Consider the following 23885-nt stretch of genomic DNA (forward strand, 5'->3'; position numbering starts at 1 on the left):
GATATACAGTACATGCTGTTGGTGGAACTTTCTTAAGTACTGGGTACACAAGCACTGGGTGCTAACAAGCACTTGTAGCTAATTATTTATAGCTTAGATTATTCTATGAAGCAGGTTTGAGCTCAATTTATGCACAGCCATTAACCGACCAAAATATGCATCTAAAAATTGAGTTGAACATCAGCAGACAGAACCTGCTCTGTAGGTGACAGTGCTGTGGTTAAGGCCAAGGAGCTCATCCCTGATACAAGGTTCCTATTCATCACGTTGGGCAGGTAGACGTGTCATAGTCACTCTGGTTGCTGGAAGAGAACTAAAATCTGCTTGGCTGAGCTGTAGTTGTCTACCGGCTTGGTTGTACCAAGAACAGCCAGGAGAGAAAGGGGGGCATCTACTCAGCACTTACCAAGGTGACTTTGTCTTTACAGAATAACACCACACTCTAAATAGCATAAACTATGTTTTGCTACACTTTGTTCCTTTTATAAACCAGTCCTTCTCAGTATTCAGTACCCATTTTAGAATATGCTCATTATTTTCAGCTGCAAGAACAGGTTCCAACCAGTCTAATCAGTGTTGCTGTGTGTCCTGCCAGGGGACTGCATGGAGTGATGAAGGCCTGAAATGAAAGCCTTTTCCAAGTGAGAAAGGCGATTATTTAGCTTGGTGCTGAGCTGTGTTGACTTGACAGTCATGGCAGCCACAAGGCTACCCCCTACTAAGTAAAATAGTCAACCAGAGGCTTGTTCTCTTGTTTTATGTTTAATGTCTTATGTACAATAACATAACCTATTTATTTACACATGCAATGAGATTTCTGAATAAATCATACTATCTTACAACAATCTATATTTTACAACGCTTACAAAGTGTAGCTCATTGCATATAGTAATCACAATCATGCTGGTTGTGTTATATTAAAACATTTGCCAGTCATACTGAAATGTTAATGATGCTGTTTTTGTTATAAAATAAAAATGCTTGTAGACTTCCAATGAGGTAATTCTAAAAGGTACCATTCCCCTGTCAAAAATCATAAAAAAGGTCATGTTCCGAATAGTTTTTTTTACTTCATTTCTTGTATAGACTTTGCTTACATTATTCAGACTATGAAAAATATAAATATGTAAATTAAGATGATCTGAAGCTAAGAATTGAGGAGCATAAAACACAATAGTAGGGAATACTATCTTTTTAGATGGATTCAGAATTACCCCATTACTGTTAGTCTAGGAGCATTTCAAAAACTAAAAATTACACCTTTAACTCCACTTGAAAGAGAGTAAAATTTTTTGATAAAAGCCCCTTAATGTCTGCATTATAATCCACCATTAGATTTCCACTTTCATTAAAGCTGAAAATTCTTCATGGTTTCCCCCAAGCTTGACCTCTTCTACACACCTTCCCTCTGTGGATTAATCCACAAAGGCGGTCAAAGGCTCTATCTGCTTATGTTGTGTGTGTGTGTGTGTCTCTCTCTTACACACACACACACACACACGCATATCTCCTTTTAGCAGATGGACTCTCTGTGTTGTGTTGTGACGAAAGGCCACACAGTCCTGTCAGTTTCAGACTCGTGTGTCTCGTTGTCCTCTAATGCTCCTTCTCCACTGAGCTGGCCCTTCAGGAGCTGTCACAGGCATCTGGGGGGGCCGTCGCTTGGGAAGCTACACATGTGCTTTTGACAGACTCCCAGGACCCTAGAGCCAACAGCTACGGCGGTGTTGGGCAGGGTCAATGTAGCCCCCTCTCTCTAACCTCCCCCCCTTCCACAGGGCCAGAGCGCGTGCTGATGTCAGAGCTGCCAAGCCCCCGGCTTCCAGGGAACACTGAGGCCTGTGAGCGCGCTATTCCCCCAAGCCAGAGAGGGGGACTCTCACAGAGCGCTGATTCTGCGCCGCGCACAACGGCTACCTTCTTTTTCGCATGCTGGTCTCCAGGCTTCCCAGCTTCTCGTAGGACTGGTAGAAGACTTCCAGCTCTCTGGCTCCCCAGCCCCTCCAGACAGCCAGGCACCACTCCATGTTTTCGTTGCGAAAGCCACACACAACAGTGTCCTTTGCAACCAGCGCTGCCTCTACCAGGGTTCTAGAAGAGAGAGAGAGAGAGTGTGTCAGAGAGGGAGAGTGTAAACCAGGGCATATCTTTATCCGCACAACTAAACGTGTAGACTCTTCCTAGAAATGTTTTGCCTTTTTCGGAGAAGCTTTTCCCTCGAAGGGCAGTGAGGCCATTAAATGTACTGCTTCTCAGACTTACAGCTGCCCAAGAAAAGAGGGGAGGATTATTCGGTTTCATGAATGCATGAGAAATGAGCGCAGCTGCCTGGGTTTTGTAATGATTTCTGTTAGTACATATGTAATGGTTAAAATACCTGGGGGCATGCAACATACACCTGACACAGAGCTTAGCACTTTACGTGCTGCACATATAGCAAATGCGCCTTTCAAGCTGATGAATTTTGATGGCCTTGATGGTTTTATTGGAAATCTGTGTTCAAAGTTGCTATTAAACAATAGTATTTGAATAAATATAAATATGCTCCCCGTGATGATTGTACATTCTAAATTGAAATATATACTTAAATATTATTACAAAGTGATTAATCACATCAAATTGTGTGATTAATTAGTTAATTCGATCGACAGTACTACTGCACACCGTTGTCAGACATGTGTACATGCGAATCCACGGTTTATACTTTTAAGCACACTGTTGGCTGTTTGAGGTCAATAAAGGTTTTGCTCCACAACATTTCAAGATGAAGCAATTCAATGTCCCATATGGTCATAGAAGATAAAGACCTTCCCGGTTGCCAGGATTCCTCTCCATCTCAGAGAGAGAGAGAGAGAGAGAGCCTGACCCCCAAAATGACCCTTGAGAGGCTGTGCCCATGACACAGGTGTGTGGTGAAATATGGGGGTCTGTGAGGGGGGGGGGGGGAGCTGCCCTGTGTGGCCTTTTACTGCCTGCTTCCATATGAAATGGCAGCACCTCTGTTTGAGCCTCCACCACCAGGCCTCTCCCAGGAGGAGAACAGCTGGCTGCAGCTTTTACAGAAATAATGACAGAGCGGGGGGAACCCGTTAACCGCATGATGAATGATCCCTCTGTGCTTTATTGAGGCTGAATCAGCAAATTAATATCTACCCCTGATTCTTTCCCCCGTGGTCTGAGAGAGCGGGGCTGAGCGGAGCTTTAAGAAAGACGTTTCACAGTCTTGCAGCACATTGAGGCCAAGCAGGAAGGAAGGGGCACTGACCGTGCGCACGAACAGGCTCGGCTGTGGCGCAATAGTGGAAATGTCACAGAGCTGAGTGTTTGACATCAGCACGGCAAGAGGTCTTTTAACTGTCCTACATTTCAAGTGATGTGATTACTCCTGAATCCATTTGCTCCACATTCCTGTCCTTGTGGATTAGGCTGTAAAAAAACAACACTGAGCAAGAGAGGCCACCCATGAGACCAACCCTTGGCCTCACTAACACACTCAGAAGCCAGGATCCTATACGACCCCCTTTACCCCACCTGCCCCCCCCCCCTCACACCCTACATACCACACACACATACACCATGCAGGTTTATGGCTGATTATGAAAAAAAAGGGCTGACGCACAAATCCCCATCTAATTATGCTTCAGGTGCCTGGCAAAGCAGCTTGTGTGGTGAAAACCCATGCTTGCCCTGGCTCCATTAACCCGGGAGACTTATCTGCTGGGCAGCAGCCTGAGGGCCACATCCTCCCCCACAGAGGGAGGGCAAGAGAAAGGGAGGAGCGAGAGGGAGAGGGACAGGGGACAGAAGCAGTGAGAGGCAAAGGGAGAGAAAGAGAAGAGCTCACCCATGTTGCGGTGTTCCTGGGGCACTGAGCACGGCGATGACACGGCCTCTAAGCAGGCCACCATTCTCCTGCACCTCGATCACCATGATGTCCCCTCCACGCCTGTCACACACACACACACACACACACACACACACACACACCATAATTCATCAACCACATTCCATCCAGCTCAGTTTCACTTAATATTCTTTCAGCACAATCCCCAACTAATAAGAGCCAGCTGTGTTACTCCACAGGTCCTTTCTCAGGTCCAGTCCATTAAGTGCATATTTCTACTCCACTCTGTACCGGCTAGCTGTGACTGTATTTTGACCCTTAGACTTAAGTGTTAATGGTGAGTTCGCCCTGTGTGGAGGACTGTGTATGATTACCTGGGGACCCACACTGTGTCGCTAACAGGCAGTACGGTGAGGGCCTGCAGGTGGGGAGGGGAGTGGTTCTGGGTGGGGGGCTCCGGTGTCTCGGTGACGGGGGAGGGGACGGTGGAGGTGTCCTCGGTGTCGGTAGAGAAGGGCATGCTGGAGGTGCTGGCCAGCGAGCTCAGGGCGCCAGAGCTAGAGCGCTCCAGCAGCTCCGTGTCCCCCTCCCCCGGCTCCGAGAAGAAGCCGGACGTGGACAAGGAGCAGTAGTCCGTCAGCGAGTCGTCCCTGCGGAGGATCTGCGTCCCAGCATCCTCGCTGTGCATGACCACTACGGGGTCACCCTCACCGGGTACCTCCTCTTCTTCTTCATCTTCCTCTTCCCCTGAGCTGTCCCTGTCCGAGGCCGGGCGAGGCAGGGCCGCCGTCCTCCCCGCTGGCCTTTGGATGGGGAACACGTCCCGGAGGGGGTTGCCGTCTCCGCAGTGGTAGCTGGCGCAGAGCTGGTAGCTGCTAGCGTGGTACATGAGCAGCGTGTTGGTGAGGTCGTCCAGGCACCACACGGCCTCGTCCCCCCAGCAGCTGGGGGAGCAGACCAGAGACGTCACGCTGGACGGGGGGCGGTAGGGGTCCAGCCGGCGGGTGGCCTGCAGGCTGGGGCACTTGATCACCAGGACGCCCGGGCCGTTGGAGTACCAGAGCTCCGAGCCGCTGCGCACCTGGGCCATGCAGCGCACCGGGTAGGGATTCTGCCGGGGGTCGTCGTCCCTCAGGCCGAACTCGGACTTGTTGAGGGAGTGGGAGCAGAGGTACGTCTCCCCGTCTGTCGGCATGTCGTCCACCAGCGTGTGCACGGACACCAGGCCATCGGCCATGCCTACAAACACCAGCGGTAGTGTCTACGTTGGGGCAGGGAGTGAGTGTGAGAGAGAGAAAGAGAGAGAGAGAGAGCGAGAGGAAGAATTCAGTTTAGTTCGCCAGTTTGACATGTATTAAGATTTATTCGTAGTTTGTTAACTATTACTATTACAAACAGTGTCAGGGTTTCTGTCTTGTGTGTTCTATGCCTATGTACACACATCAAAAGCCTTTAGTCACTCAGCTGGCTCACAGTTTACACAATTTTACACACAGCACAAGAAATGCAATCATCATACCCACTGTGCAAACATTTACATGAGCTAGTGTAAACAAATTTAAACAGGCATGACACAACATTACATGATATTGCAGGCTCGCGACAACCACAGACTTTACATGGGAAAGCTGTTTTGAGTGTTACCATCCTGTTATACAGTCAGTGTCTATCCATGCATATCCCTCTTAAATGGTGGTCTCAGCGTAGGAGAAACATTCGGGATTGTGTCATGTCACCTTAAGCACAGCTCTCACCCTCTATGGCCTCCCCCCTATCAACGCATCAACTATCAGGCCTTGGGCTTTATGGCTCTCCTGGACCAAGGCTGACATCTCTACCTCTGCCAGTGACTGACTTTAATGAATCAAAGCCCCCTCGGACAGGGACAACATCAAAGAGCCGCGGGTCAGGCCTAAGTGTATGTTTACAGAAGACGGATCACGGGCAGAGCCCGAGCTCTGTCATTGTGTCAGCGCTGCAGATTGCGCAGGAGACATCCGTCTTTGTGCGGGAGAGGAGGAACACCTGGAGCCTCTAATGGCAGGGACTTCAAAAGGAGAAGAAGGCTGAAGGGGGGGAGAGTGGGGTGGGGTGGCCTTGCAGGCAAATTTCCTGTGGCACCTCATAAAAAAGACGACTTTCCCACAGTGGCTGATTAAAGGTGGGGATGTTTGACAACAGATAAATTGTGGCTGCTGAGTCACAAAGGAGTCAGATCATAAACGTTTAACCGCAAGAGAGAGAGAGAGAGGCTGAGCAAACACCAAGCACACTTGTCAAACGACAGATTTGGAAATGCAATTGCTGAGCAAACAACCCATCCTAGATAAGATATTTCAACGCCGACATGCAGAAAGAAGGACAAGTTACAATGTAAAGAGACCACTTATTACACAGAAATAGTTTCAATACAAATGGAATCTCTATGTCTACATATACTACGGTATGTATGTCTATTATACATATGTATACATGACACATCTACATACTCTGTGCTAGCCTATTTACTCGTAATGTAAATAATTGCCACCATCGACATTCATTACTCTACTTACCCTTGTAATAGTAACCTTACGAGCACAACGTATCCCCACCAAGCTGTTCTACAATACTTGAATGCTCTCTTCCCATTTTATCCAATATTCATTTTCTTATGTTGTATGTATTGAGTACATTTGCCACATATACACAATATCCTGATATGTATATGAATTCATCTGCCTGATCTGATTCTTTACCCTCCCTTTCTTTCTCCTCCTTTCCCTTCTGACCCCCCTTTCCTATCTACTCGGCTGACTCCAAGTAGATGACATGCTGCCCCCTGACATGCTGGGGGGGGGGGGGTTCAGGCCCTGGGCTCTCTAAAGCGCCTTGAGGAAATTGTGACAACTCTAATGATTTTACCACTCACAAGGTAAAATCAAGGTAAGTCAGTTTGATTTCTAGAGCACATTTCAAAACAGCAGGAATTGACCCCAAGTACTTTATTGGTAAGAAAGGTGCATATTTTTGTACCTCTTTTTGGGCAGGTACAAGGAAGAGACAGGTGACCACGGCAGGGAAGGAGAGGCGCTTCTGGGGCTGGCTGAGGGGACACATCTCCTTCAGACTGTAGATCAGCACCTCCTGCTCCTGGGAGAACACAACAATGCCCACACATCCTTTCACTGACTTCATAGACTTTAAACTTTCACAAGGCCCAATAACGCTGTGAGATCACGTCAAATCCACATTACGTTACACAGCCCGTGACTGCAAACAGCGTCGTTTGGACTGAAAACAGCCTCGTCTGCCCAAAACCACCATCATGCTGAGGTGCACGTTTGGAGCTGCTTTGCTAGCCAAAACATTCCTCCACATATATCCCTCAACAAGGTTTCCAGGGTAACATTCCTACAGAGAGGAAATATAAACTCGGTGAAGGAGGGGTGGGAGTGGGGGGGGGGGGGGATTTCTTCCCTTCCCAGATGCCTACCTCAGTCGCCGTCCACAGAGTGTTCTCCATCTTCATTTGACAACTGAGCCTCATTCCTGGGCAGGGCATTCGTTTCACTTCCACTTGACCTTTGGCTAGATTCACCACAGTGTAGTTTCTACAGCAGGAAACAGGCATGACCACACAGGCATTCAAATGACAGATCACTGGACAACTCTCACTCAGAGGTGGTACCTCACCCTTGACCCCTTACACTGGTCAGTCTTGTTGACCTTTGAACAGGTTGCCACTGGAACACTTACATAAAGGAAAGGTTTTAAAAAGGAAATTAGTCTGAATGGCACTCATGGGAATGGTTGTTGAGGTGGTGTGTACCACAGGAAATTGCACTTTGATTGTACTTGCTGATTACCTCCTTCTCTTGTGAAGAACCAATGTGTATTTACATATCACTACTACAGTCTATCGCTCTCATTGTGCTAGTCCCTGTTGACTACGTTTATTGACTGAAGAGTCCATCGTGGCTTTAAGGACAGTATAAATGACGCCAGCTGTAACTCAGACAAAACTGTCATTCTACTGATCCCTCCCTAGGTAGAGTGGGCATTACACCTGGTCAGCTGTTACTTTGGTGTCGACGTTTGGCAGAGAGGTTGGCTGTTGCCTTAATTGCAAACACCTGTGCTGCGAGATAAAAGGCGATTTTTTCATTATGTCGAAATTATCTCAGAGCGCCTCCGTGCTGTGCAGCGAGAACAAAATAGCAATTACTCATGCCACCTGGGAGTAATCTGCCCAGATCTGCCGTAGACCAGCTCTATTCATCTTCCACCAGCGACCGAGTGCACCATCAGCTTACACACAGCCTGCAAGTGTCTTCTGAATCTCAAAGGCAGACGAAGCGCCACCGATAGTACTACATGAGCATATATAGACAGCGCTGTTGCTCCACAATTCATATTGCAATAGTTCCACTTCACAGGGCATAGTTCCTGTGTGGAGATTAGCGAGAGATTCGTGTAAGAAGGGGACAGGGTTAAATAAACACGCCTGAGACGTCTGTGTCGGAAACAGAACGCACACCGGGTCTCATAGCCCGATGAGAAATGATTGCAGTTTGTCTGATTGCATGTCTAGCCCCACAAGTAATCTATTACACAGCCAAATCCTACCTTTTGGAGGTAATTGCACAGGAAACCAGTGCAATATGTTGTGGTATTGGTAGTTAAGGCATGATGACATCAGTGTTTGTTGCTCAAACATAAGAGAACTAACAGCTGTTTTGCTGGTACACATCTGAAAGACACCTGTATATTCTCTCTTTCTTTCACATACACCCACAACACACACACACACATACTAACCTGTCGTCCATCTCCCCATCCCAGAAGACTGCGCTGTGGCCCTGCTGCGTGGACAGGAAGAGCTGGCGGTGTCTCTCGCAGGCCAACAGGTACCTGCAGCAGGGGAAGCTGGGTTCCTGCATGTGCCTCAGCAGCGGCATGGCCAGAGGACGCTGTCACAGCGCAACACACGTCAGCTTCACAGCACCACAGCAACACTATCCCAATTAGCAACATTACTGGCTACAGAAGTGAAGTGGAGACTCACATGGGATCTTTTAAAAAGCGGCAATTAAGTAACACCTATTAAATAATTTCTGCCATCTAGGCATTTAAAACAGTCTGCTTGTAAATCAGTTGGTTTGTGTCTGGCTTCTCGGGGAAAGAGTGTTTTTATGGTCATGCCTTTTGTGCGTGTAATAGATTCATCACTGGTGCCTCACTAAATTCTCCTTCATCTATCATGACTGCATAATGTGGTCATTACTGGTGCTGGGCATTCATTTACTTGACAGAGGCGGTGACAATTTACAGCTGTGAAGGTACATACATCAACTGCTGTAAATGCCTAATGGTTCAACTGCCCCAGAGCTGACAAGAGCCATATTATAGGTATGTAGGCAAACGGGTTTTACAGTGACAGGGCCTCATGACCTCAGGCCGTCCCTGATGCCATACGGAGCCTTCTCTCACCTTCTCTGGTTTGGTGTCCCAGCACTCCAGCATGAGCGCCTGCAGGCAGTAGAACTGCACCTCCTCCGGGCTGCCCAGCACGGGCCGGATGCCCTTGGAGAGCTTTTTGGCGATCTGCAGCTGATGGTGCCCGAGTACAGGCCGGAGACCCGACAGCAGCTCGTACAGAACCATGCCGTAGGAGAACATATCCACCTGAAGAAGGATGAAAGAGAAGAGAGAGAGAGAGAGAGAGAGAGAGAGAGAGAGAGAGAGAGAGAGAGAGAGAGAGGGAGGGAGAGGGAGGGAGGAAGGGGGGCAGAGAGGAAATGAGTCAGTAAGGCAAAAAGGGGGAGACCTACATTAGTAGTTCCTGGAACACACGACTCAACATTGCACAGGGGGCTCGATATGATGAAGGATATTATGCCAATGGTTATGCAATGGAAAAGTGACCGAATAGAAACAGAGCACTCCTGTATTGGCACCCTCCCCATCTATGAATGGACATGCAGTCTGCTGAATGATTCTCGTACGCCGCTGGGTTATTTTTAGAAATAACAAACCCACCAAAAATACACAAATCTGCCTTTGGACCACTGTGGTTTGCTGAAGTCATGGTGGCGGAAAACTCCATCACTATCAAAGCATGTGAAACATGCAGGAAATCTAAGGTTGGGTCAACAGCCTGCCTGGGAGAGGTTATCATTACATTCATATAAGGCAGGCTTCCTTCTCCACTCTCATTCCAGCCGTAACGCTAACTCACACCGGAGCCTTGACCACAATCAGCCCATACCAATCATACGGGGCCAGGGCCAGTGGGGAAAGTTAACCTATTGACACAGGAGGAATTATTGGGCCCGTAACATCTCTGTGCAGAGCTTTCCTGTGCAAGCAGTCTGAAATGAGGAAGATTTAGATGCCAGTAAAAAAAAGGCCATGCTGAGCTGGTGGGGCTCCGAGTCCAACTTCATAAGACCGACATACAGGGGAGGGAGGGAGGGAGGCAGCCCTCCTCATGTTGTCCTCGTTTGAGACTGGGGCTGGGGCTGGGGATCTGAGTCAGCACTGGCCGCAATATACGTTTTACCAGTTAGACAAGAGACATGACACACGTAAAATAGGGTCTTATGCCGTGGCACAAAGACGTCATTAAGAAAATAAGGGACAAGAAGACAGTGCACAGGGCTGAGAGGGATGAGCAATCAACCACAGGGACTCACCCAGTAAACCACAACAAGGAGACTACAAAGACAACTTCGCAGTAAATGTCTTGTGCAGTGTAGCTCTGAGGTTGAGTCTCACAGCAGAGCATTCATTATGACACTAACACAGACACTTTCATGTCAAGAGGTTGTTCTCAACTCTGTGAGAATACTAATCTTTACCACACCCATTTTTGTTCAAACCCACTGAAAAAAGAACACTTTCAAAAGATCTAGTAAGATTAAATCTAAGCAGTATGTGTTAAAGGTCAGACTGAACAGCAGTGTGTAAAGTGTAGGGTTTGAAAGGTATTGCCTGAGGAATTACAACGAGGTAACTGTCAGGGTCAGTACCTTTTCATCGTAGACTATCCCTGGTCTGATCTCTGGGGCCTGGTATCCTGGCGTTCCCTCTACCCCCAGGGCCCCCTCATGGAACGACTGCCGTGATATTCCGTAATCCGAGAGCTTGAAGTTCACCGGATCACACACTTCCAGGGACCACACTAGGATGTTGTCAGACTTGAGGTCGCAGAAGATGATGTTCTTCCTGTGCAGGTAGGCCAGCCCCACCGCGATCTGATAGGCCGCCTTGAAGGTCAGCATATGGCCCAGGGGCATGTACTGACAGCCTGAGCAGAGACGGAGGAAGCCACAGTTGAAAGGCACGAACCACTGAGCACAGAAATGGTGCACAACTAGCACGGCCAGTGGAGGAGAACCGACCGGCCTGTTTAAATAAGCACACCCTACGCTTTATGGACAGACACAGTCCAAAAAGTGAACAACCATGTATAAGAAGCTAGCTATACTTGCTACGTCTGGTAGCGCTGTCTCTTTAAGACGGCGTGCTTGGATTTGCGCAGCGGGAGACAGGTGTGTGTCCTACCTTTGGTGCGCTCCTCCAGAACCGTGTTGAGGCTGCCCAGCGGAGCCAGCTGCAGGGCGAAACACAGGGGGTGGATGCTGATGCCCACCAGGGGCACGATGCACGGGTGCTGCAGTGAGTGCAGCATGCTCGCCTCCTGCCTGAACTCCGAGAAGCTCCGCGAGGCATCCATCGACTGCAGATGCTTCAACATCGTGTCTGAGAGAGCACAGAGAGAGAGAGAGAGGAGAGGCAAAGAGAGAGGGAGTGAGTGTGTGTGTACATGGAACATGGATAACAGTATGTCTCAGAGAGAGAAAGGGAGACAGAGAGAGAGAAGGAGAGAATAGAGTGGAGAGGGAAAGAGTGAACGGAAATAGAGAGGATGTACTCAGGTGACCTTGAACCAGAAAGAACACTTCCCGAAATGGCACTTTCCCTCTCGCGCTGTAATGTCATCTGATCAATACGCTCTTCCAGACTCTCTTGCCCGAGGCATTCGACAGTCAGCGGAGCCAGCAGGTACACAATCAAGGCAAGGGCATCTGCTCTCTCCGCGATGAGTCAATCAGTCACGACCCACTCAGTCCCTACGCTCAAAATGGAACCCTTTTCCAATCTCAAGCCTGGCCTTTGGGAAAACACTGCTCTCTGATTTACGGTCCAGGCGATTTTAACGATTTGGTTACCGAGAGGTGCTTACCTCACGCTGCGCAGAGGTCACGCGTTGCAGTAATAAACTCTAATGAGCGGTGTTTTGTTTCGGCCCCGCTGCGCGAGAGCCGTATACCGCCACTGCGTTCGGCTCTGCGTAGCGCACGTTGGCTCGGGGTAATTAAGTTTGAACAGAGGCGCCAGTCAGGTTCGCCCAGGGCCACTGTACTTTCCCCCACCCTGGCCTCGGCCCTTGACCTCAGACATGAAAGATGGGGACGGTGTGAACTGTCGAAGGCCAATTTACGGTCTCACTCTAAACAAGATGCAACAGTTAACACACAACACAACTGTGTGTATTTCCCTTCAAAAGCTGTCCTCAATCCTGTCCCGTCCCAAAGACCTTCCTGACTAATGCTGCTTCTGTTTTGATCAGCAAACCTAAGGTTGAGTCAGGTTATGAGGAAGTGTGCCTCTGCTGCAGCCTCTGCGTCAATCTTGAGTCACAGGAAGAAATTACTTGCTGTTGATTGACATGTGGAGACTTTAAGTGGTATATCAGTGTCTGGTTTTCTGTACAATGTGAGAGAGGAAATAAAGCCTCTGACAGTCTTCTGCGGAAGAAGACAACACCCACTCATGTTTGAGTCTTCAGGCAATTCACGGGTGACAGGGAAGGTTACCAAAGGCCATACTCCTTCTCACCACAGCAAGCCACTCACGTGGGGCCGTACACATTTATAGAACAACGACCTCCAAAACTACCCTCTATAACAACAGGGTCTACAATACAATGATAATATTGTATTTTTTACAATTCACTGCCACAGGTTCTACAACTGCTTGTTTTTGAATAGCTGTGTGGTAAAGTCCCAAAAATGGGCTGTGGAAGTAACAAAACCAAGAACTTTCAAATCAGCAAAAAAGGGGCATTCTCTCAACAGGGACCTAGTCCCTCAAATCCCTAGAGAAAGATAGATAGATAGAGAGAGAGGGGGGGAGAGAGAGAGAGAGAGAGATATTACCCCCGGTATCAGAGAAAATTCTGCAGACTTAGCAGAGTAGCCAAGCCACCCTAAAAATCTTTAACAGCACCAAAATATTCTCAGAGGCCGACCTACATTGTCCCCTGCCTTAAACTATGGCCGACAAAACAGACACAGTAAACAACCCCTTCACAGCCCATCAAGAGGAGTGGCATTAAAGATCCTTTCCTGGGAATGAGAGGCTGGCTGTTGGCGGAATGAAAAGGAGGAAATGAAGGTCGACAGACTGTTATGACTTGCAGACCATGAAACAGCTCGGAGAGAGGCATTAGAGGATCTCTAACTGTCTAATTACCGCCACACTGACGTCACCTAAGGGGAACGAAATGGAGATGGCCGGCTGCTGCCGCGCACACGACGCATTATGCTGGGGAGGTTTATGAGGGATGACAACGAAATGCAGAAGCCTTCATTACTGCAGACCGGCGACAGCACATCTTGGCACGGCGTGAGAAGCATCGGGCGAGGACATGGAGCAGACCTCGCAGCCATCTCTGTCTGTTAAATCTCATCAACCCCAGAGAAGAAGCGCTGAGTGGGCACTCTTCGACCTCATCGGATGACAACATCCTCTTTAATCAAACCCCCCCCCCCCCCCCCCCCCCGTCTAATCTGGCCAGCAAACTCAACAAACTTCTGTAAACAAACAACAGAAGGACTTCTGCAAACTCCAGAGCTGTGTGTCTGACCTCGTCTTAAAGGATTAGTTTCATTTCGATGACAAATAGCAGCAATTTGGAGAAAACTGCATGCAGTAACACCACATGTGTTAGTATCAGTGCTTAAACACTACTACACATCCTTGAGCACTTTAAGCGATATCCAGACAGCCGTGGAAATACTTTGGAGAGACGGTAAACAGGCCAGTAAATCCAGTGAGGATTAAGATCCATCTTCTCTTCTGATCCTGGGAACGATGTCCTTCACAGAGGGAGCGTAGCTGAAATGCTGATATAAAACACTTGGCCATATGGTGGTGGCTGACCATTGACCTCACCAGGATGTCATGCTGTGTGTGTGTGTGTGTGTGTGTGTGTGTGTGTGTGTGTTGGGGGGGGGGGGCTTACCTGTGTCACTGCAGAAGGATTGCTGACGGCACTTCTTGAAGTGGAAGCGTTTGATGGCGACAGGCTGACCCCTGTATTTGGCCCTGTAGATGATAGTGCCACTGCCCCCCTGGCCAAGGATGTCCTTCTCATCCTCGCTGTAGTCCAGCTCACTCTTCTCCAGGAACAGCCTGCAACATAGATATAACAATTACATAAATACACTAAATAGCATTAGCTGCTCCAAAATATCACACCACACTCTGTGCCCAAAACATGCTTTGTATGCAAATAATGTGGTTTTTGTAATGACACACATCCGTCCCACACACTGCGCTGCTGCCAGCACACATAACCAAATGTAACGTGACATACTGCTCACGTGTCAAACACAGTCTGGTCTGATCTCATGTCTGCCGGAAATTTCCCTCCACGACAGCATATGGTTCATATGCGCTCCACACAAATACGTGTCTCTAATCTAAATGTCTGCGTATAGTGTGCTTCCCAGCAGTAGACAACATATGCATCACATGTGTGTAGCAAAGCTCAGCATATCCTACAGGCACATCCTATGGTTTGGCTACATATTCATTCTGGCATGTCCTTATCGTTAACTCCATCCTCTGTCCGCTATGATCCCGCTCCCTCCCGACTGAGCTCTTTCATCCCGGATTTTATATGAAGGAGGGATAATAAACACCTCTGTTATTGTGGCCTGCAATAGATTTGTGCCTAAGTTTGGAGTGAAGCCAATCCTAACAGTGTTCAGTTTATCATTCATTCTTTCGTACTTTTGTAGGAAAAGTAATGTGTGTAAAGAAGCTAAGGAAATATTTGTGTGCGTGTGGGGGGGGGGGGGGGGGGGATTCGTTCTACAAACGCTTTTAAAGAGTTTTAGCTTAGTCACTGGACCACAGACCCATAGTGCGTAATCACTGTATCTGTGGTTTGTGATGCAATGCTATTAATCAGATTCGTTGGAAACATGACTTGTGGAAACAGAACCTTTGTGCGAGTAAACGCAAACACCAGATTTCTTCCTTGTATTTTTGCATGTGGAAACAGAACCTTTGTGTGAGTAAACCCAAACATCAGATTTCTTCCTTGTATCTTTGCATGTGTAAACGGAACTTTTGCGTGAGTCAGTCCAAATATGTCCAAACCCATCTCCTGTCTGATAATGTAAACAGGGACATCAGCCTTTTCTCACAGCAAGCTATTGCAAGCATTCAAAACAAGCCGAGATGTTCACAAGCACTTATTGTGAGATTATTAGATACCACTCGTGCCTCAGTCCCTTGCCACTCCATGGCCAAGGCCACAAGAAACCCGCAGAAACGCTCGCTGCAGGCCTTGTATGCCAGAAGTGTGACACAAAGTTAACATTGGCTGTTGGAGATAATCTAAATAACTTCCATATGAGCAAGGCTCATGACTCACCATGGAACGGCTCTCTGTCAAGTCAAATCCTGTGGCTGATAAGAGTTGAGGTGCCATTCGACTGAGTGCGGTGTGTGTGCATTCTTGTATGCGTGTGAGTGTGCACGTGTGTGAGAACTTGTGTTATGAGTAAGTGTGTGTGTGTTCGTGTGTGTGCGTGCGTGCGAGTAAGTGCTTGCATGTGTGTGTGAGTGTATATGTGTACATGTAAGTCTGTGCATGTTTGTGAGCATGAGAGAGAGAGTATGTGGGTGTGCGTGCAAGTGTGAACATGCATGTGTATATGTGTGTGTATTTGTGTATGCATGTGAGTTTGTGTGTGCATGACAGTGTGCGTTTGTTTGTGTATGTGTGTGTGTGTGTGTTTATGCATGTGAGTGTGTGTATGTATTTGTGTATGTGTGACGATGTGATTGTCCCTACGGTTGAATATGCTCTCTGGCTGCCATGCCACGGAGCCGGGCTCTTTGGTGTGGCGGTCAGAGAGCATGTTTGGCACCCTGTAGACCTGGGTTTGAGTCCGGGTAGGGTGACCGTGCTCTCCCTTCGCTACAAATGGTGTCAGAAGTGGGATCCCCTGCTGTGAGGTCATCGGAGGCGCACCCGTGAACATTGTGTGAGGGACCCCCAGGAATGTTGACCCCGTGTGAAGGACCCCATGGTTGGGTGAAGCACTTGTGAAGCACTTGTGTATGTGGGGTGCTCTGGATGGGAGAAGCATGATTGGTGTATGCGTGAGGGATGTCTGTGTACGTGAAGCGCATGGGGGCAGTGTGACGATGTGATCGTCCCTACGGTTGAATATGCTCTCTGGCTGCCATGCCACGGAGCCGGGCTCTTTGGTGTGGCGGTCAGAGAGCATGTTTGGCACCCTGTAGACCTGGGTCCGGGTAGGGTGACCGTGCTCTCCCTTCGCTACAGTGTGTTTGTGTGTGTGCGTTCATACCGTGAGGGGAAGTCGGTCATGAAGAGCTCAGGCACCAGCTCCTGCAGAGGCACGGGCTCGCTGGGGTGGTTAGGACACACGATGTGCTCCTTGTCCACAGCCGCCAGCACGCAGTCCTCCATGTTGAAGTAGTGGACAGCACCGGCGGCACCAGGCTCGGCCGGGTGGGGCTCGCTCTGCCGGGCCACGGTGGCACAGCCCGGGCAGGGAGCGTACTGCTCTATGAGCCGGGTGCCATCACTCTCGCTCGCCGTCAGCGCTGCAGGAGGGAGAACACGCCGTTAGGCGAGCTGTTCAATAAACACAATCATGCCACAGAAATAAACACAAACACATGCGCCACAGAAATAAACATACACACTTCACATAAACTAAAACACACAAACAACAAGACCAGTAAATATACATTCACACACGCATGACACAAGTGAGGCACATGAACCAAACACAGGCACAGGCGCACACTGACACACATTGACACACACACACACACACACAGTAAACTAATACGCACAGAAATTCACATGAACATGTGCAGGCACACAGACATGGAATTCTCTCACACCGAGATGAAAGGGAGATTAAACGAGAAGTCATGAGTGTGAACCATGCTGGTGATGGCATGAGCTTGCTCAGGTGTGTGCTAATTCTGTCTGTCTGTCTGTCTCTCTGTCTGGGACGCTGGCCAATCAAAGAGCAGGAACACTGGAGCACACCTGCTGAGATAACTACAGGGTGAGTCAACCTTCATATGAGCCCTCCTGTGTGTGTGTGTGTGTGTGTGTGTGTGGTCATCAGTAGTATGTGTGTCTGTGTCAATTTGGTCAGTCCCTGGTCAGTCCCTCATACCCTTCAGGTATCTACAGTGGTATGCAAAGGTTTGGGCACCCCTGGTCAAAATGTCTGTCACTGTGAATAGTGAGTAGAAAATGAACTGACAAACTGATCTCCAAAAGGCATAAAGTTAAAGCAAGATTAGTGTATTGTTTTTGTTTTGAAAAAAGGCAACTTAGTTTTACCAAGCTACCTTAATTAGCTTGTTAGAGCTATGACTTGTTCACAATCATGGTTAGGAAAGGCCAGGTGATGCCAATTTCAAAGCTTTGTAAATAGTATGACTTCTCAAACCTTGTCCCAACAATCAGCAGCCATGCACTCCCCTGACCTAAATAACATCACAAATCTGTGGATAGACCTCAAAAGAGGAATCTTCACAGGAAGGATGGGTGAAAATCCCCCCAAACAAGAATTGAAAGGCTTTTAGGTGGCTACAAAAAACCTTCATAAGCTGTGATTGTTGTCAAAGCCTCTCTACCTTTAGGAAGCTTTTGAAGACCCAACTCTTCAGAGAGCACCTCCCTTCCTAACTGGCACTTCGACTAGTACTTAACTTGCACTTACAGCAGTTACATTCCTGCACTTCTATTTTCTATTTCTTTTTTTCTATTTCTTATGTAAAGTAGTATTTATTGTTACACTAGGTCTCTATTGCTCGTAGCTTGACTGTTCTCTCCCTTGTACGTCGCTTTGGACAAAAGCGTCTGCTAAATGACATGGGGTGCTATTAAGTACTCTACTGTGAAGCTATATACATTTTGACCAGGGGTGCTTGTTTTGCTTGTTGCCATGTGTTACCAATACAAATATATTTTGCCCTCTCATCAACATCAAAAGATGACAAAAGAAGAGAGCATGTTGTGTGGGATGCATGACTGAATGGGGGAATGACTGTAACATAAGCTGCACCTCTATTCTAGTGATCTATTGACAACTACACATTTTCACAAGGTGATGTACATCACATCTAGTCACGGCATTTGATGGTATATACATTCATACGACAAGGCTTAATCCTTTTTCCTTTTCTTTTCTCCTTTTGTGAAGCCCCGTTGTCTTGAGAGGGCTGACGACGTGGGAACCTCAAGTCTCAATGACTTGCACATCCTACCACCTACACGCAGAGGGTAGAGTCCCAGGAGCTCCTGAGAGGTCATTACTCTTGAGGTGACAGGGACGTCATCTTTTGTTTTTATGCACAATGTGAGTGAGGACATCACCAGCGATGGCTCAGAAGGATAACTCCTTAGTTACATAAAGAGAGACACAGCCCAAGGTGAAACCGCAAGACAATCAGGGTTCAGTTGTAGAACCAACTAAATCTGTATGGGGATCAATGCCAGCGTATAAAGGGGTTTATATAGGATGTTTCCCCATGCTCTTAAGACACCTGGCTGAAACTCAAATACCATTTCTCCTTGAATCTGCTTAGAATCTTGTTATGCATCATTACTCATTCCTCCTCCCCGCTCATTCATCTTGAGAAAACACTAATCCCTCCAACTGCTCAGGTTGTCCTCGGCCCCATTCTAGGTTGAGTTACCAATCTAGCCTCCTGGCTGGCATTAACTGAGATTGCTGTAATATTTTATGTAACACCTCTAACGTCTCGCACTGAACCAAGGGTGGTGCTGTCTTTTTCAAGTCATCAACATTATACACCGTGACAAGTCCTTCCTCTCCAGTTTCTCTAAAGTCACCTCCTTTGTATCTACACAGAGGTAGACTTAGCTGCTCACATGCCCCTTACTGAAGCAAACCTGAGGCCCCAGCAGCCCAAGACCACATTCTTCAACAAGCATTTTGTTTCAAGAGAGAGACAGAGCAAGCGAGCGAGAGAAAAAGAGAGAGAGTGAGAGAGATAGAGAGAGAGAGAGAGAGAGAGAGAGACTATAAGAACCTCTGGTAAAAAATGATTTACAGTAACCTGACAGTTCTCTTTCATTACACTGGCTACACCAGTACACTCCCCATCATTAGCCTTGTATGACACCTAATCTAGCCCCTAAACCAATTCATCATCCACTTCACATTTCTGGCTCTTGCACAACTGTGATGAACTCCCTTCTCTTAAGCTCCTCCAGCAGAAATGTGGACTCGTGGCACCTACTAACGTAATATTCCTATTTTTCAGGAAGTGAGCTTCCTATTATCCCTTCTCCCCACTGCACCATTCCCAGATATAACAAAACCAGCCCCTTCAAATGTGTCGACCCGCTGAGTCACAACACTTTCCTCCTGCTGTTTTGCCCGCTCCACTTCATTTTTCACACACTATCTCTCTGTCTCTCTTCCTCACACCATATCGGCCGTCTCATCCATCACTACTACTCGGCGTAATCCAATCACACGTCCGTCAGACCGGTTTACTTCTGCACCAGCAGCCTCCTCGCGAAATCTCTTCACTACAGGTCTGCACACGACTTTAAAATGACCTTGTCATTTAAGGAAATCCATGAAACAAATCACTGCTCATTGTCTTCTCTCATCGTAACTGCTGATATATCCACACTGTGTTACAGATATGATGTGCATCCTTCACAGGGCAGGAGGATGGTCCTACCACTACAGCAAACAGCAAACTGATATCTATTCGTTCTGCTATATGACAGGTTGTAGAAATAAATGTTGAGCCACTGAAACCATGTTGAATGAACATGCATGTGCAGATTTTCCCTAGAACGGGTTTAAGAGGGTGCTGGTGCCTCACCAGGAAACCACTGTTCTATGAGGGCGTTGACATGATCGGTGATGAAGGCCATGGCTGAGAAGTCCCTCATCTCCGACTGACAGATGATCTTAATGCCCCCACTCTTCTTTCTCTTCCAGTTCAGGTCAGATGATTCCACGCTGCAGGGTGAGACAGCGAGAGAGAGAAAAGGTGTGCATAAGCGTGCCTGTGGGTGTGTGCCTATGTGTGTGTGAACAGCCTTAATCTCCCAACGCCTCATTTCCCTCTGCACACCAGAGATGTGTTCATACTTCAGCGGGTCTCCCTTCCCACGCCTATCATCAACATTCGCACGGCCCAGGGCATTCACTCACACACACACACACACACACACACACACACACACACACACACACACACACACACACACACACACACACACACAGACACACACACACACACACACACACACACACACTGTCCTGATGTTACGTGGAAAAACTCTCCTGAACTGTTGCCAGTGTGCCAAACACTACAGGGTACCAATTTTCTAAATGAAACTGTTATGTTCTTCAAAATGTTTAATGAAATGTTAAATATATAAGTATGCAGCCGGCAAAGATTCATAACTTAAGCAGGAATGATTCACTGCTGAGATTTGGCAAGCAGTTACTTTCCTCCCTAAGCATTCCTCCGAGGGTCTAATTTATGCTAATTAATGTTCACTTCACTGTGTTACAATAGATCCTGTTCGTAGGGATAAAAAGTAATTCATTTTGGGCATTGAAAAGCTATATACCTTAGGTATCCTCCGTCAAAAGTCACCTGGAGTCCTTCTTTCCAGTAGATTGTCTGGTTCCGTCGGACACGGAAAGTGCTGCAACGGTTCCGCTGCTGGTTCCCAGCAAAACTGTAAATGACTGTGCTTCTGTTCCTGTGGCTTTTTGGATTCTTCTTGTTCTCAAATGCCTGTGAAGTGTGACGACAAACATTTTTGATTCACATTTTCATTACATCTGATTTCGACACAGTTACATAAGATATATAACCTCCACAAGCAGATAAGGATAATCATATTGGTCATGTGGTCACCAGAGCTACAACCACATACAATTTCACATTCTGTGGCTATGGGTCTGCATGCTAAATTGTGATTGTTAGTACAGTATATGACATGAAGCATGTAAATGGCCTGAGGATTTACGATGACCGGCTGGACCTGGCAGCCTCAAACTAAATACTGAGTGGTGTTGCCATGTGTTTCTCTGGATGTTCGCACCTGCAGGTCCATCTCAGTCAAGCTGATCAGCATCCTGGCAATGAAGCGCTCCCAGAATCCTGCTGGCACAAAACTCATCTTGAAGTGCCGCTGGATGGTGTTGTGGGTTTGCAGGCGGAAGCCATGGATATCCATGGCAGGCTTGGCAGGGAGGAGGTGGGGGAGCAGATAGCTGCAGTATGCAAGACAGGTGGAGGGCATTAGACAAGAGTGTAGTTTTGTCTAGTCTGGTCTGGTTATAAAGATGAACATCATAAGGTGTTATTTCGATCTCGTTTGTGAGAATTAAATGAGATTTGTTTCCAGACCATTATGATTCTATGATATGTTTTAAAGTTTTAATCAGTGCTAATGGCCTGAGAAGGGCACATGCCTACCTTTCTGCTGAGCAGGTATCATCCTGATTATGCCTGATTTTAGCATGTACATGGGTGGTCCACAGTGAGGGTTTCTCACCTGTTGTTGGCCACGGGCAGCGCTATCTCAAACTTGGCCAGGAACTGGAAGTACTGCTCCTCCGTCTGCTGGGTGAAGCCCGTCCCCACCAGCAGCATGCGCAGGTCCTCGGCCAGGATCACGCCGTTGGGGGCCACGGAGCGCGAGCTCTTCAGGCGGACGATGCGCTCCAGGCACTCGGACAGCCACACCGCGTCCAGGAAGTAGAGCTTGCACAGGCCGTGAGAGGTGTCGGGGAAGTGCAACAAGGTGCCCGTTTCAATCAAGAAGCTGATGGCTGTGGGGAAGAGATGGAACATGTGACTGACATCGTCGGCATGAGCACATTTCAACCTCACTCTTCGCACACCTCAGTGTAACATTAGCGTGTACAAAGACCATGTAGGATGGGTTCTTATTTGAGCCCAGTTTTGTAAGCTCCCCTCCAAGTTATTTAGTCAATTCATTGTCTGTTTGTCAAAAACACTTAAGCCATACACTTTGCTGCATTTAAAAATGTTTGTTCAGTTGACAAATGACATATGGACATGTGTAAAACCTGTTTTTACTGAATGTCAAGACGGTGCACTAAACAAACTATTGATACTAAGTCATTCCAACAGACTGACTAAGTTGGGCGGAACTAACTGGTGACATATTGTACAGCATCACTGAGGTGAGATTAGGGTTCAACTGAACAGGTGGTTTGAAGCAGGCTACCTGTCTGTAGATCTTCATAGTCTTTGATGTCACTGGTGGGGTTCTGTTCGATGACCTGCTCCAGCTGTTGGTCGGTCAGGTACAGGACCATGTCCTCAGAGTCTCGCCTCAATCGTTCTGCCTGAACTGCCTCCTGGAGGGTCAGGTAGCTTTTTGGGATCTGGGTGGGGTGGGGTGGGGGGGGGGGGGGGTGTTGAACAGGGGGCAACAAGGTCCCTAATCATTCCTTTCATGTACTTTCAAGGGAGCTGTAAATGCTTGTCATTTAGACGTGCAGACACGTGTTGAGTCCCTTGTGTTCTCTGTTAAGCACTCCCTCGGGATATGTCCGCAAGTTCATGCTTATTGTGTTCAGGGTACTTCAAGAGCTGCATGTGCCACGTAAAGCACATTACACACAAATATTTGTTTTGAAAATAAAAATGAAATGTGTTTAGAATAACAATGCTATTGAAGTGGAGCATTCTGTAACTTTGTCATTTCAGTTCCACATAATGACATTTACGAAGAAGAAGTAAGAATGACAATGCTATTGAAGTGGACCATTCTGTAACTTTGTCATTTCAGTTCCACATAATTATATTTACGGAGAAGAAGTAAACAGCAAGGTAGAAATCACAGCATGTGTTACTCACCAGCCTTCCAACCAGTTTGTGACAACTGGCTGCACTGCTGATGTCCCTCATAGAGCAGGCCACTTGATACAAGAGCTTCTTTAGTCCATCCACACCTTCCATAGTCCTACAGGACACCTCACTGTCTCAAACACACACACACACACACACACACACACACACACACACACACACACACACACACACACACACACACACACACACACACACACACACACACACACACACACACACACACACACACACAATTGCCAACTATTAGTGGGGAGGAAAACACCGGGATCTTCTCCAGTGAATTAAAAGATTCCAGAACCCTTTCACACGCTTTCACAGAAAGGAAGAACTGAATAGAACAAAAGCTGGAACTGACTATAGATGTTTTGAGGTGATATCAGGGTAGCCACTGGCCCTGGCTCCAGAGGGAGTGCGGCAGAGCGCCAGCACGTAGGCCCGCAGGGTGGCAATCCTCTCAATGCGAAACTTGCTATCGATGAGATCCAGATGCGTGCCAACCACCACCACAGCTGAGTTTGGCGCTCTGGCCTAACAGACAAACACCACAGTCAAATCCCCAAGAACAGCCCATTAACATGGCTCTCATCTATCATTAAAATGATGTCTCCTAAAACATGGTTAAAAAATAATGGACCAGTACAGCACATATACAAGGTTGCATCTACCCTGAATGAAAATGATATAAATCTGAATTTTACTATCTGGTCATAAATCCCAGTTTGGTCCTGTTGCTATATAATATAAAACCACACCAGGGAACATAAACTGAGAATCATATCTATATACT

The 23885-nt window shown here is 47.6% G+C and overlaps 1 protein-coding gene across 6 annotated transcripts in view; it reads right to left on the reverse strand.

Moving 5' to 3' along the window:
* Window positions 1–743: 743 nt before the first annotated feature.
* lrrk1 (leucine-rich repeat kinase 1) overlaps window positions 744–23885 on the reverse strand; it is a 42783-nt gene continuing 19641 nt past the window's right edge. For all 6 annotated transcript variants that reach the window (XM_031569349.2, XM_031569350.2, XM_012834618.3 and 3 more), the window contains 18 exons: window positions 23454–23626; window positions 23084–23204; window positions 22449–22608; window positions 21750–22026; window positions 21294–21465; window positions 20814–20983; window positions 20054–20193; window positions 16507–16765; window positions 14139–14308; window positions 11393–11590; window positions 10858–11135; window positions 9317–9511; window positions 8645–8796; window positions 7320–7437; window positions 6860–6976; window positions 4219–5105; window positions 3845–3946; window positions 744–2091 (listed from right to left, as the gene is read on the reverse strand). In XM_031569349.2, coding sequence (XP_031425209.1) covers window positions 1914–2091; window positions 3845–3946; window positions 4219–5105; window positions 6860–6976; window positions 7320–7437; window positions 8645–8796; window positions 9317–9511; window positions 10858–11135; window positions 11393–11590; window positions 14139–14308; window positions 16507–16765; window positions 20054–20193; window positions 20814–20983; window positions 21294–21465; window positions 21750–22026; window positions 22449–22608; window positions 23084–23204; window positions 23454–23626 — 3867 coding nt within the window. In that variant the 3' untranslated portion in view covers window positions 744–1913. The remainder of the gene's footprint in view (window positions 2092–3844; window positions 3947–4218; window positions 5106–6859; window positions 6977–7319; window positions 7438–8644; window positions 8797–9316; window positions 9512–10857; window positions 11136–11392; window positions 11591–14138; window positions 14309–16506; window positions 16766–20053; window positions 20194–20813; window positions 20984–21293; window positions 21466–21749; window positions 22027–22448; window positions 22609–23083; window positions 23205–23453; window positions 23627–23885) is intronic.

Source organism: Clupea harengus, chromosome 6 (genome assembly GCF_900700415.2).
Source record: "Clupea harengus chromosome 6, Ch_v2.0.2, whole genome shotgun sequence".
Lineage (NCBI taxonomy): Eukaryota > Metazoa > Chordata > Actinopteri > Clupeiformes > Clupeidae > Clupea > Clupea harengus.